The sequence below is a fragment of the Pseudoliparis swirei genome, chromosome 12 (assembly GCF_029220125.1).
Source record: "Pseudoliparis swirei isolate HS2019 ecotype Mariana Trench chromosome 12, NWPU_hadal_v1, whole genome shotgun sequence".
Classification (NCBI taxonomy): domain Eukaryota; kingdom Metazoa; phylum Chordata; class Actinopteri; order Perciformes; family Liparidae; genus Pseudoliparis; species Pseudoliparis swirei.
In genome coordinates this window covers 3,674,925-3,689,301 of record NC_079399.1, presented here as the reverse complement: position 1 = coordinate 3,689,301, position 14,377 = coordinate 3,674,925, and the positions used below count along the sequence as shown (strand labels likewise).

Here is a 14,377-nt window from a genome sequence, read left to right as displayed (position 1 = left end):
AGGAAGAAGAATGTGGACAAAGAAGAAGGAGGAAGAAGAGGAAGGTGGAGGAAGAGGGAAGAAGAAGGTGGTGGAGGAAGAAGAACAACAACAACAACAACAAGAAAAAGAACAACAACAACAACAACAACGCTCACCGGTGGTGCCCGGCTTGTCGGCAGCCTCTCCCTGAGTGCTGCTCTTGGCTGGCTCCTCCCCCGCCTCGGCGTGGTGGAGACTCCTGGTTGCCGCGGCGCCCTCGAGCTCCAGCTCCGTCGGCTGAGCCGGCGTCTGGAGGTCTGCGGCGGCCACAAGAGGATCGGTTACCGACAACAGACCACGCACTCTGAGCGCGCACGTGCAGTTAGTCGTGTGTGTGTGCGTGTGTATCTGTGTGTGTGTGTGTGCATCTGAAGCATTACCACACACACACACAAAAACTACAACGTTATCCGTTCGCAAGTATTTTTCGGCGGATGCCGGAATGAGACCCAGACGCTGAGACATTTAAAAAAGGGGGAGGGGCCACAGATCCCAGTCTCTCTCATCTGATCTCGGGGGAGAAAATCCCCCAGGATGCACTGGGGTTTTTTGAAAACTAAAAGGCAAATGGACAGCGTACAGAGTCGTGAAATATTGACATCGCCGTCTTCCTCCTCTTCCTCCTCGCCGATACGGACTCAGAGAGGCGGATTGGGTGTTGGTGACAACAGGGCCGGTATATAACGTTTAATTAACGTTCATATAATAATATAATGGAGTTTACGGTACATTTTAAGACAGGTTCATATACATGTTGACCAATGGATTCTGCATTGTGAAATCTCGGAGTATACACGAGTATATATATATATATATACCTTAAATGATAATAGTTTGATTAAAAGAATATATATTTATATAAATGTTTATTCTTTTAATCAAAATGCGGAAATGAATATAACAGAGTTACAGGACTTTTCCAAAACTTTTGGAAATGTCATTTTTTCAGGTCTGGAAATATATATATTTTTTTAATTCAACAAAGCCCGTTAAGATATTTGGTAGATTTTATCTATTTTTTTAAGTTAGGATAGCTCGTCGAAATATGTGTTTGGTCTCTTTAAAATGAGTACAAAATATGAGTTTAAAATGGGTATAAAATGAGTTTTAAATTAGTTTAAAATGAGTATAAAATATGAGTTTAAAATGGGTATAACATATTAGTTTAAAATGGGTAGAAAATATTAGTTTAAAATGGGTAGAAAATATTAGTTTAAAATGGGTAGAAAATATTAGTTTAAAATGGGTGTAAAGTGATGCAAATGTAGAAATGTAGAAAGCGATGAAGCAATCTGGTTATAAATAAGGAAATCTGCAAATAACATTTCATTTTTTTTATATTACACCGTCTGCAGGCTGCGCCCAAAGCCTCAGATGGATCACAATAGACCCCGAGCTGTGTGTGTGTGTGTGTGTGTGTGAGTGTGTGTGTGACGCACCGAGTCTGGCCTTCTATAAAAGAGTTACACAACGTCTATGTGGTAACATCAGAGTGGACGAGGACCCCTTTGTTCCAGCACCTTTCTTCTTCATATTACCACCTTCTGCATAGTGTTTTATATTTTGTATTTTTTCCTTTCTTATTATAGTGCTGTGATCTAAAAAATTATATTTCTTTCTTCTTTTTTTAATTGTCCGTCACTGTTTTATGTTTCATGTCTGAAACTTAGTTTATTGTGCTACTGGCCGTCTTGTAAAAGAGATTTTTTAATCTCACTGGAGGCTTTTTACTAAATAAATTCCAAAAAATAAAAATAAATAAACATGTGGCTTTTTCGATAAGATTAGGTCCCACTCTGAGGATGGATTGTACAGCCCTGTGTGGAATATACTGCTTACATCATTAGTTCTGCATGGACTACATTATTATTATCAGGAAGTGCATGCCGTCTCTAATTGGGTTGAAATAAACATAAAAGGTGTTGTCATCAATCACAGATCAATAGTTGTCATGGTTACATGTATTCATGATTGTGTAGTCGAGTGCAGCGTCGAGGGATCTGTGCACACGCACACACCTTTATGCTTCAATACCCGGCGACTTCCTACAGAGTCGATACTTTAACCACGCACTTCATCTGGAGGTAGACTCCACCCACCGGGCGCCGCTCGGGGCCACGTGGCGAGCCGCGTGGATGCAGAGCGCCGGGAAGAGGACGGGAGGAGGAACCGGCTGGAACACCGCCGCGGGCATCGCTCCCCTTCTCCTGCGCCACTCACTCCACACGAGGAGGAGAAGAAAGGACTGCAGAGAGCTCCCTCTCCCCTTCTCATTCTCCCTCCTTCTCATTGTCCCTCTCTCCTCATTCTCCCTCCTTCATCTATCCTTCTCATTCTCCCTCTCCCACTCTCTCCCTCCTTTTCATTGTCTCTCTCTCTCCTCATTCTCCCTCTTTTTCTCTCTCCCTCCTTCTCATTGTCCCTCTCTCTCCCTCCCTCTTTGTCATCTCTCTTCCTGTCTCATTCTCCCTCTCTCTTTCACTCCCCCTCTCTCTCCTCGTCTCTCCCTCTCATTCTCCCCCTCTACTTTTCATTCTCCTTCTCCCTCTGCTTCTTTTCCTTCTCCCTCTCTCCTCCGCTCCTCCTTTTCACTCTCCCTCTCTCCATTTCTCCCTTTCTCTCCCTCCTTCCTTTTCCTTCTCCCTCTCTCCCTCCCACCTCTCCTTCTCCCTTACCTTCTGCTTCTCTCCTCTCCATCATCCCTATCTCTCTCTCCTTTTCCTTCTCATTTTCCCCCTCTCTCCCTCCCTCCTCCAAAAAGCAGGTTTCCACTCTGAAATAATCCATCTTGTGGAGCGATAAATAAAGAGGTGGCGGCTCCGCCCGGCACCGACCCGTCCGGCGTGGACCGGCTCGGCTCATTATTCACGTGATGAGTGTTCCTCCGTTATTGTTTATTTATTTAGATAAACAAATGATGCGCTTCACTTCGGCTCTATTAGTATGCTAAATGAGTCCACCAATAACGTCCTGGAAAAACAACCAGCCAGGACAAAGTGGGCAACGCGGACGAAAGAGTGTGAATTCATCAGGCGCCCGGCGTAATGTAAATGTTTATGATCTTATAAAGTTATAATAATGAGGACGAGCAAAGTAAGGAAGCAAACCGTCGTCCATTAAGTCCTAAAGTTTATACCACGGCCAAAGAAAAGAAAAAAGACCATTTATTTAGTTTAGTTTAGTGTTGGATTATATATATACATACACATATATATATATATATATACACATACATATACATATACACATATATATATATGTATTGATTGTATTTGTTTAGTTTTGGATTATATATATATATATGAATATATATTTATTGTATATATAAATAAAAATAAATAAATACAAATATATATACAGGACTGTCTCAGAAAATTAGAATATTGTGATAAAGTTCTTTATTTTCTGTAATGCAATTAAAAAAACAAAAATGTCATGCATTCTGGATTCATTACAAATCAACTGAAATATTGCAAGCCTTTTATTCTTTTAATATTGCTGATTATGGCTTACAGCTTAAGAAAACTCTAAAATCCTATCTCATAAAATTTTAATATTTCCTCAGACCAAGTAAAAAAAAGATTTATAACAGCTGAGTGTTTGTCAAGGCTCAGGAAACCCTTGCAGGTGTTTCGAGTTAATTAGACAATTCAAGTGATTTGTTTAATACCCTACTAGTATACTTTTTCATGATATTCTAATATTTAGAGATAGGATATTTGAGTTTTCTTAAGCTGTAAGCCATAATCAGCAATATTAAAAGAATAAAAGGCTTGCAATATTTCAGTTGATTTGTAATGAATCCAGAATGCATGACATTTTTGTTTTTTGAATTGCATTACAGAAAATAAAGAACTTCATCACAATATTCTAATTTTCTGAGACAGTCCTGTATATAAAGACAATTTCTTCAGTTTTGTTTAGTGTTGGATTTTATATATATATACACATATATATATACATAAAATATATTTATTGTATATAGTGCATTAATTTAGACAGTTACTACTTTGGGGTAGTAGGTGTCCATCATCAGAAATGAATGGACACCTAGCAGCCAATCAGAGTAGAGTATATTCACCCAGATCACCCATTAAAAACAATGTTTGGCCCTGCACATTTATCAATGTGTACAGAAAAATGATGGTAGATCGGAGTTTACTTTCATGTTACAAGAGTGTGTGTGTGCGTGTGTGTGTGTGTGTGTGTATAGTATTTAGAGGTCCTTACCTCTCTTCCTGCGCGCCTCCTTGATATCTTCACACATGCGGTCGAACTCGGGGTCCAGCTCGGCAGCGAATATGGCATGAGCCGTGTCCTTTAAGCTGCACGCTCGGTGCCTGATCACCTTGTCTGAGAGGGGGGGGGAGGGGCAGTGAAACATAGCATTAGTGTCACAAGACGCGACACTGTGCGGTGCTCTGTGCTCGACATGCATTTATTCAAGGCAGGAAATCAAACCCGTATATTTACCACAGCACTCTAACCCGTTTAGATATTGGTTTCTATTTTTTCCTTCCCCTCCATTTAGTTTGATGTGGCGTGCTCTACGACCCCCCCCCACCCACCCCCTCCTCCCCACCCCTCCCTATGCATAAAAATGTAAGGCGGAGGAGTCGATACCCACTCCACTGTATGTGTGAGAAAGGGGAGCGTAGCCTTTTCTCACAGGTTGAATCGTAAAAAATAAAAAGAAGGATGGAGCCGGCTTTTGGTGAGAAGCGTTAGAAGGCATAACTCGAGTAATGCACGAGGGTCTTCATATCGACCACTTCTTCGCCCCCTCCAGATGAGAGGGGGGGGAGAGAATGTTTTTCTCCCATTTATTTATAAAAAAGCAAAAAGCATTTTAAACGCGTACTCATTTCACTCTCGCGTCTCACACCTTTCCGACGACTCTCACGCCTCGATGGACCGCGGCCGTCATTAAATCCTCCCCTGGCATCCGTGGCGGCGGGAGGGGGGACTAGAGGCGTGGGCGCCGCTGCGGCGTGGTTAAAAGCATCGTGGCGCCGTAAACAGACAGCCTCTCATTACGGCGGGCGGAGGGAGAACGGTTCAGACGGAGAGTGGCGGAGGGGGGAGGGGGAGAGGTCACAATCTGCCAGCTTCCTTTTGTCTAATTGGGAGGACGGCGGCCTAATTGCGATGGAGGCCATTTGTGGGCGCGTGTGTGGTTGTGTGCGAGTATGTCCGAGTGTGTGTGTGTGTGAGTGCATTCTAAGTGGGGAAGGAGAGAAAAAAAAGAAACGCTCGTCGGTGGAAGGGGGGTGTCAAAGGCCAGGTGGGATGCCTAGAGCTCATCAGAGCCCTCATTGGCCCTGAATAACTTCCTCCCACCCACCCACACACACACAAACACACACTCTGCCATACAACACTGTTGCTTGCCACATTCCACCACAGGAACAGGGTTATTATTCACATTGTGGAGTGGAGCACAGAGGGTTTTTTAAATGTTTTTTTTTACATAACCCAGTTAGGATTTAAAAGCGAGGCGAGGGGGGGGGGCTGTAAAAGACATGATTGCACGTGGAGGACGGCGCGATGAAGATGGCATGAAGGACAAGGAGAGACGGAGCGCTGTGGGGATAATGAGCTTTTTTCCCCAGCACCTTCTTTTCCTTTTCTTTCGGAGCCAGTGCAGCGTTTCTCTCCGGCAGCGTAATTGTGCGAGGCCGTATTGTTTCCCGTGCGCAGCGCCGGGCGAGCGAGGCTTTTGTTAGTCTTCTTTATTAACCTGACCAATTGCATTTTTTTCTTTTTCTTTCAGTGTTTCATTTGTAGACCTTGCATTCCAACAAATGACCCTCACCTGCAAAAAGACAAGATTTATTAATTTGGGCTGATGGATAATTGCTTCCCGTCGTGTCAGGCGGCTACATCTTTATGAGAGAACAAAGCAGGTAAACACACACACACAGGAGAGAGGTGTGTGTGTGTGTGTGTGTGTGTGTGTGTGTGTGTGTGTTCATATCAATTGAAAAGTCCAGAGCATGTCTTCTGGATGCAGCTTTTCAATTGCCATCATATTGCTGTTGAGGATGACAGTCTGGTAGAAATGTATATATATATTTCTTTTTGCATGCTTCTTTTCCATGTTTTTTAAATTTCTCTCTCTCCCAATATATATATATATATATATGTATATATTTAATTTTTTGCACACTTTTCCTTAAAAAAATTGTTATATATATATATATATTTCTTTTTGCACGCTTCTTCTCCATGTAAAAAAAAAAAAGTCCATATATTCACAAACGTGCATTCGTTTTCACGTGGGCTCTTTTTCGTCGTGCACACAAGTAGTCAATTTAAACAATAAACATGAATCCATTATATTTTGTAAGCTGGGAGCAAATGACAGGAACCTTTTGTTTGCATTGTGTGTGTACATGTGTGTGTGTGTAAGTCATGATTGGCTTTTGGAAGACAAAAATGTGCCGAGGCGCGTCGGAGGACAATGTAGAAATGGGTTCCAGCTGCAAGACAATTAAACGCTCATGCATATGCAGCCTCTCAGCTACGGGGCAGAAAGCCACCCGGAGGGGGACGTGCACTTTATTTCATTCGAGTTCCCAACCCCGTCTCGGAGGTTCTCGTCTTCAGAAGCCTGGAAGCCTTCTTCCTCAAGTCATTACGCGTTAAATCTAATTACTTTCCCCTCGCACGGTGACAGCCCGATGGAACACAACAGTGACTAGAGACACACACAGTGGTTTGGATAGTCCAACGTTGACTTATTGCAGCCCACGGGACCAGCGCTGTCAGAGGTCGTCGTGGAAACGGCAGAGCTTCATTTAGAGGAGTGGCGGGCGGTTTATTGGCGGTCCTCAGTTTTAGGGGTAATCTTAAAGATTGAGTTTAGGGTTTAAAAAGAATATATATATATTTGCTCCTGTGAAAGTGATTTGAGCGTCATGGCTCAAATCACTTTCGGTGGATATCACATCGGGGTCACCCCTTGGTTTGTCGTGCTGCACGTGACCTTCAAGGTGACACACCACCCACACACACACACACACACACACATGGTGTCCTTACACTGAGACTTCACCCTTGATTCCCTTGTACTGCTTCATTTACGTTCTCCTGAAATAAAGCTCTAATATCTCTTCGGCCTCAGACATCAAAGAGTCTCCCGAGTCTTTGGTCTCAACTTAATCTGCTCAGAGGATTTCCATCGCAGCTCTCTGACCCAAGTCCTGGATGAAAAGATCAATATTAATCGAATTTATGTACTTTAGTAAAGCGTTTTTAAATCTGTGGTGCTTCAAGACTATTTTAGCACCTAAATGCTAAAGATTCATCGTCTTTATTATTGTGCACACGTCTGGTGTAGTGCACGCATGTGAACTGTGCACATGTTAAATTGCACATGCATGTTGCATTACATGCATGTACACTAGCGTTCATAAGTTTGGCGTCACTTAGAAATGTCCTTATTTTTTAAAGCTCTGTTTTTATCAATGAAGATAACATTAAATTAATCATAAATACCCTCTCTACATGGTTAGTGTGTAGATGACTATTCTCTGGTGTTTAATGAAGTCTCTACAGAGGCGTGCAGAGGCCCGTCTCCAGTGTTCTAATGGTACATTGTGTTATCGCCTTAGAAGACTAGCGGAGGGGTAGGAAACCCTTTAAACCCTTTATATTTGAGCGCAGCTGAAAACAGTTATGCTGGTGAGAGAAGCTATACAACTGGCCTTCCTTTGAGCCACAAGAAGAACTACATTAATATTTACAATAAAAATCATTATTTATAACCTCCTCAACGTCTTAACTATATTTTATATTCATGTTGCAATTAATTTAATAAATAAAAGTGAGAGTTTTCATGGAAAACACGAAATTGTCTGTGTGACCCCAAACTTCTGAACAGTCGTGTTCGTGTTCAGGCATGTGTTCACGCGCCTCACCTCCGGGGTCCTTGTCGGGGTTGTACTCCAAGGCGTTGCTGCTGATGAGGTCGACGTCCCCCAAGAAGTCCTTCACCGTCAGGTACTGGTGGTTGTCGATCTTGGTCATGGCGGTGGACAGGTCCATCGGCTGCCGGATGACCTCCAGGTAGTCCTCCACCTGACACGCAAGAGGTCATATTTAAAAACAGGAAAAAGAACAAGAAATAAATGGAGGGGGGCGGGGGGAGAAAGGGGGGGGGGGTTCCTCTTTCACCTCGTCGATGTCGACCGGCTTGCTGAAGATGTTGAAGCGCTTGTCGGTGGCCAGGCGCTTGGTCACGTCCCTGAGAAAGAGGCGGAGCTCCCGCAGCGTGTTCTCCTCCTGCTCGGCCAATCGGCGCTGCTCCTCCGTCGACAGGACTCGGGGGCCCGGAGCCTCCGCCTCCGGCAGCACCTCCTCACACCTCGCTGATTGGGGTGGGGGAGAAATGCAGGAGTACACTTACTAATGATAATAATAATCCATTTAATTTATATAGCACTTTTTAAGGTACCCAAAGAAACGTTACATGTTACATTGATACACGGAGAAATTCAGGGTTAAGTGTTTTGCTCAAGGGCGCATCGACTGGGGCGGGGATTGAACCGCCAACCCCCTGATTGAAAGACGGAAAACTAAATATATTAACGCATTTCCATACATCTTTCCATCTATAGACACAAACGGAAAATAAATCCAACACCGAGAGGAACCTGGAGACAAAATAAAGACCCCAGCAATCTCAACCCTGACCTTTGACCTTTCATCAAACAAAAATCCCAATTCTAACTATGGTCAATAACAGCCCGGGCCTCCTCGTAGCAATTCCTCTCTCGGCGCTTTTTTTTCGTCGACCACTCAGCTCAGTGTGTGTGTATGTGCCTGATTTCGATAGAGATATCCAGAATAAATCTCGGCTTCACACTTTTTCTTCCTCAATTTCTAAAGTGATTGTAAACAGATTCTGAACGGATAAAATATTTAACTGCAGTGTGCAAACGGGAATTACACACACACACACATACACACACACACACACACACACACACACACACACATCTGCTCTTCTACCTTTCACTGGATCCCCAAAAACAAAAAAAGACTGAGACCTTGAGACCAGAGCTGTGAAGGAAAGAAGCATTTGCAGACAACACTGCCCTCTAGGACCGACAGCAGAGATGAGTCATCCCCGTCTCATCCTCTGCGTGTGTGTGTGTGTGTGTGTGTGTGTGTGTCCAGGTGAGTACGGCGCCCGTGCCTTACCCGTGTTCCTGAGGCGTGGCGGCGGCCGGGCGGCCTGCAGCAGCAGCAGGTCGGAGAAGAAGCTCCGGCGGTCGTCCTCTCCTGGAGGGCAGAGCGTCGCCACCTCGCCGTACGTCCTCTGGAACAGAGTCCTGAGCTGAGAGGGAACCAAACATTTAAAACACCATCAGGAGAATCCATTACAGAGTGAAACTAAAGTCCTCTTCATTCCTCTTGTGGTTAAACAGAATGGATCAGTTTGAATAACACTGAGCGGGAAGATGAGCTTCTTCTTTCATGGAAAAACAGGTCCAGACATTTTCTTGAGTTTTGTTCACACAATGAAAATCTCTCTATCTCTACCTCTCTCTACCTCTCTATCGCCATATCTCTACATCTCTCTCTATATCTCTCTCTCTACCTCCTACAGGGACAGAGGAGGACTTTCTCCAGACGTCTCCTCACGCTCCGCTGCCACAAGGACAGATACAGGAGAACATTCCTGCCGACGGCTATGAGGCTCTATAACAGATCACCTCTTGCCAGATCCTAGTGCAATAACTACAATAATAACTTCATATTTACACTATGTTTATCTGCACTTCACACATTTCATTTATTTACACTACACACATATTTCATTTGCACTACACACATACACACTTTGCATTTTGCACACTGTCTATATTTAATATTTTTATATTTAATTTAATTTTACACTGCAGTCATTAGTATTGTATTGTCTATGCATATATGTTGTATATATACATATATATTTTACTTTGTATACATCTATATCTTTCACTTGTATACATCTATATCTTTCATCCCTGTTTTTTATATTTTATATTTTATTCTCGTGTGTTTGGTTTATTGGTGCTGCTACTGTTACGACAAATTTCCCCTTGGGGATTAATAAAGTATATATCTATCTATCATCTATACATCTCTCTCTACCTCTTTCTCTACCGATATCTCTCTACATCTCTCTCTACCTCTTTCTCGACCTATATCTCTCTACATCTCTCTCTATATCTCTCCCTCTACCTATACATCTCTCTCTACATCTCTCTGCCTATCTATCTCTACCTCTATATCTCTCTAAATCTTTCTCTCTCTGCCAATATATCTCTACCTCTATCTACCTCTCTCTACCTACCTCTAACTCTACCCCTCTCTCTCTAACTCTACCTCTCTACACCTCTCTCTCTACCTACCTCTAACTCTACCCCTCTACATGCCTAATTTCTTAATTTCTATCCCCCAGTATAAGTCTTGAGAATCCTCCATCATGTCATCCACCCGCCGTCCTCTTGAACTGATGACTCGATGTATGTGTGCTGCATAGAGACAGCGTGAGGCTGATTGTGCCAGTTTCTAAAGTTTATATATTTATCAGCCGCCGCTTTAAGATGAGAAGTTCAGGACTTCAGAAACAGCTTGATGTGCAGGTCATGTGACACCTGATCAAAAGCTCCCAAAACGTCATCACTGATCAACGGCTTTAAAGGAGAACGCAGGATTTTAATTAAAAGGAAGTGAAGATTTCACGTTAACCTCTCATGTTGAAAAGTTTAAAATCAGTGAACCGTGACGCACCGAGGCCTTCGCTGCGCCTCTCGTCTCCTCAGTACGCGATACTGGATACGGGTACACACATATATGCCCGTTACACTACTGATTACATCGCACTCATCACGACAAAGAGAACAATAAAAAAAGTGTTTGAAATGGGAAAGCTGGCAAAATCGTGACAGTTTAAATCGGAAAGTATAGACGGACGGCGAGATTGGGAGCGTTTCGATTGCCTCCCGACGGCTCTCAACATGGCCTTACGGCGGCGGCTGTGCCGACAAGGTGAGGAGGAGGAGGAGGAAGAAGAAGAAGAGGAGGAGCTCCGATAACAGCACACACAAGAGGGAGAGGAACTCTCTCCGTTGGCTCTTTGTTGAGCACGCCGTCGCTCTGAACGCGTGTTTTGCTCTTCTTCGGTAGACAAATGCACAAACTCATTTGATTCCAGCTGCATAATAAAATGTCTGCTGTGCTGTGCCCCCCCCCCCCCCCGCAGAGACCCCGGTTCACTTCCACGACGGAGCTCGAGGCTGCGCCCCACTGGGCAGCCCCGTTGCTGACTAAGCACCTCCTCCTCCCCCCTCCCCCCCTCCCCTCATCCGTCTTTCACATCGATCCCCTCCTTTACTCGTGACACGAGTGTTTTCTCTCTCTCCGCATTGCCTCTCTCTCTCTCTCTCTCTCTCTCTGAAGACGGGAAGGAAAAGGAGGACGAGAGCGACGGCTAAGAAGGCGGTCGGGGAGCCGGAGTGTGTGTAGCGCGCGGCGGGTTATCGACTCTCGCCACTTTTTCATCTCGATAGAAAAGAGCCGCAGGAGTGTCGACGCGCAGAGGGTGAGCAGGAACGTGTGGATAGATGGATGCTTAAAAAGAGGAGGCAGGGAGGAGGGGAGGGAGGAGGGGAGGGGAGGGAGGGGGGGAGGGAGCAGCAAAGAAAACCGGGTGGAGCAACGATAAACAGGACACCTGTTCTGCGAGCGCGAACAGTTCTTAACGGCGAACCGGCAGCGGCTTCATCTCAATTTCCTTAAAAGAAAAAAAAAGATGAAGCGAGGCGGCAATAAATATATATTTATACATGCGATTCACGTAAAAACATGTGAAAATAAATTAAAAACATGCGTTTTGAAGAGATAAACGATGCGTTAAAGCTCGATAATGCAGATAAAAGGTCCACCGCGGTCATTTCGGGACGACTCCGGGACACACCTCCGTCACGGTGGCGGCGGCGATGGTTGAGAAGAGGTTCGCCGAGGCCGAGCCGGGAGGCAGCGCTCCCGATTTCCCGCTCCGGCTACATTCCATCCCTCCGCTCCGGTCGTTAGCTTCGGGTATCGACCGACCGGATTAGGTCACGTGGATAAAGGGTCAAAAGGAGCTCGGAGTAGAGCTCCTCCTCTTCCTCCTCCTCCTCTTCTTCTGCTGCATCTCTGCGGAGGTGTTCCAGGACACCACAGGGGGCGCTCGGGGCGGGGGGGGGGGATCCGGTCCATCTGCCTCGGGGTCGATAATTATTACGATAAATCATCATCATGTAGAATTAGCGCTCGGCGCGCGTTAAATTATCAAAGCTAATCGTTTATGGCGGCGACCTCGATATCGCCCGCTGTGTTTACACGTGTTTGTTTACACAGAAAAAATGCTCATCGTTTCAGCCAGAAAACAAGCAGCAGCATTATGAGACGTGAGCATGTGCAGCAGGCGCTGCACATTTTAGCTAACGGAGCCCCGAGAGATCTTTCTATGTTTTATTATGGTTTGGATTTATATTGGGAGGGTTTTTTTAGGATATTTAAAGCGCTCTTTGAAGAGGTTTATTTGTATTATGCTATTTCTAATCATATTGAGTGGCCAAAAATAGTCTATAATATCTTTTGTAATTATTTCTGGAACAATGTATAAAACAATGAGTCGCGGAGATGTTTGAGTATAACAAATTATGATAATTGAGCATAAAAAATCGGATAAATCTAAAAAAAATAACTGACAGATTAATCGATTATTTAAATAATCGTTAATTGCCAGCGTCAGAAATACACAAGGGTAAAGGGCAAAACTGCCCCTAAGAAATATAATGTTGCCCCTGATGTCACAACAAGCACCCCCATAATATCCTCTAATAAGTATGATAATTTAATAGCATTTAGTTTTTGTTCTTAGTTGTGTGTGTCCTATCTTTATTTACTGTACTAGGTAGACACATAAACAAAAATCAATAAATATAATTTTTAAATTATAAAAAAACAAAGAAATAATTTATAATTGTTAATAGTTGTTAAAAATATATATATAACCACAAAGAAATAAGAATAAAATTGAATATAAATATAATTGTCTGATTTGTTTATTTTTGTCAAAAAAATCTAAGAAAACACTTTGAATCTGGAGACTACTGCCTAATAGTCTTATTATTGCCTAATAGTCTTATTATTGCAATGTTTATGATAATTACTCATGTCCTGTAAGCCTGAATAAGTTTATTTATTATTTTTGAACAAAAAGTTAAATGTTATTTCACAAGTTTCAAAAAGTGCCCCCAATTTATTTTTAAATGCTCCTGGATGAAGTCAGTGGGGGGGGAAACTGCCCCCTAAAAAATATGGAAATGACCCACCCTGGTTGCAGCCATAGTTGAAAGTAAAGACCGAGGTGGACGCCGTCTCGCACTCAAACTGCAGTTACATCACACTTTTTCTTCTTTTTTTTTATCGCATGCACTCGCAATTTCCCCATCGCCTCTTCCCCCCTCCCCCCCGAGGAGGAAGTCAATCCAACTAGAGTGATCGTCTGTTAAGGGAGGGAGGGAGGCCGTGTAGTTTTGGCTGAGGGAGGGGGGGAGGAGAGAGGACGCTTCCCCGCCGCGCTCTGGAGCCGAGGCGGCAGCTGTCGCCGTGTTCTCCGCCAGAGAACGAAACAACTGCCAAAAATCACGTCAAGCGCCACAGACTGGATGAGAAATGACAAAAAGAGAGAGAAAGTGTAACCGAAAACGCGACTGGGCCACTTTGAGCCCAGAGATGTCCATCATGAGATGTCCATCATGAGATGTCCATCATGAGATGTCCATCATGAGATGTCCATCATGAGATGTCCATCATGAGATGTCCATCAAGAGATGTGCATCATGAGATGTGCATCATGAGATGTCCATCATGAGATGTGCATGATGATGCAGTGTAGAGGGAAGTTAAAAAGCCTTGAAAAGTGTTGAAAATTGCAGAAAAACTACAAAGAAAACAATACAAAGAACTACAAATACAAATTATTGAAATAACAAGGAAATTGGCATTTCACGTGGTGAAGTGGAACGAAATGCACGTTCACTTCATACGCCACGTTACTTAGTTCATAGAATAAAAGATAGAGAGGATCTATGAAGTGCAGACAAACCAGCAGTGATATTTGTGGGTGTGGCTATAAGCTCAAACTGTAAAAGATGTGAACTCTAAGCTTCATATTTCATCGGGTGAAGTCATTGAGGTGGAACCTCAACCGGCGTTAACGAACCGCAGAACGTCTTCCAGCTCTGTGAATATCTCACCAATCACTTTTCATAAAGTGTCTGTTATTCATTTGAGGTTTATTCCTTCGTGA

General features: G+C 43.7%; 1 protein-coding gene across 2 annotated transcripts in view; it reads right to left on the bottom strand.

The window, feature by feature from the left end:
• The window catches only part of atad2b (ATPase family AAA domain containing 2B), a 65,674-nt gene that overhangs the window by 35,540 nt on the left and 15,757 nt on the right, over window positions 1-14,377 (bottom strand). For both annotated transcript variants that reach the window (XM_056428102.1, XM_056428103.1), the window contains exons 20-24: window positions 9,229-9,364; window positions 8,200-8,393; window positions 7,944-8,103; window positions 4,252-4,374; window positions 138-278 (exon numbers count right to left, since the gene is read on the bottom strand). In XM_056428102.1, coding sequence (XP_056284077.1) covers window positions 138-278; window positions 4,252-4,374; window positions 7,944-8,103; window positions 8,200-8,393; window positions 9,229-9,364 — 754 coding nt within the window. The remainder of the gene's footprint in view (window positions 1-137; window positions 279-4,251; window positions 4,375-7,943; window positions 8,104-8,199; window positions 8,394-9,228; window positions 9,365-14,377) is intronic.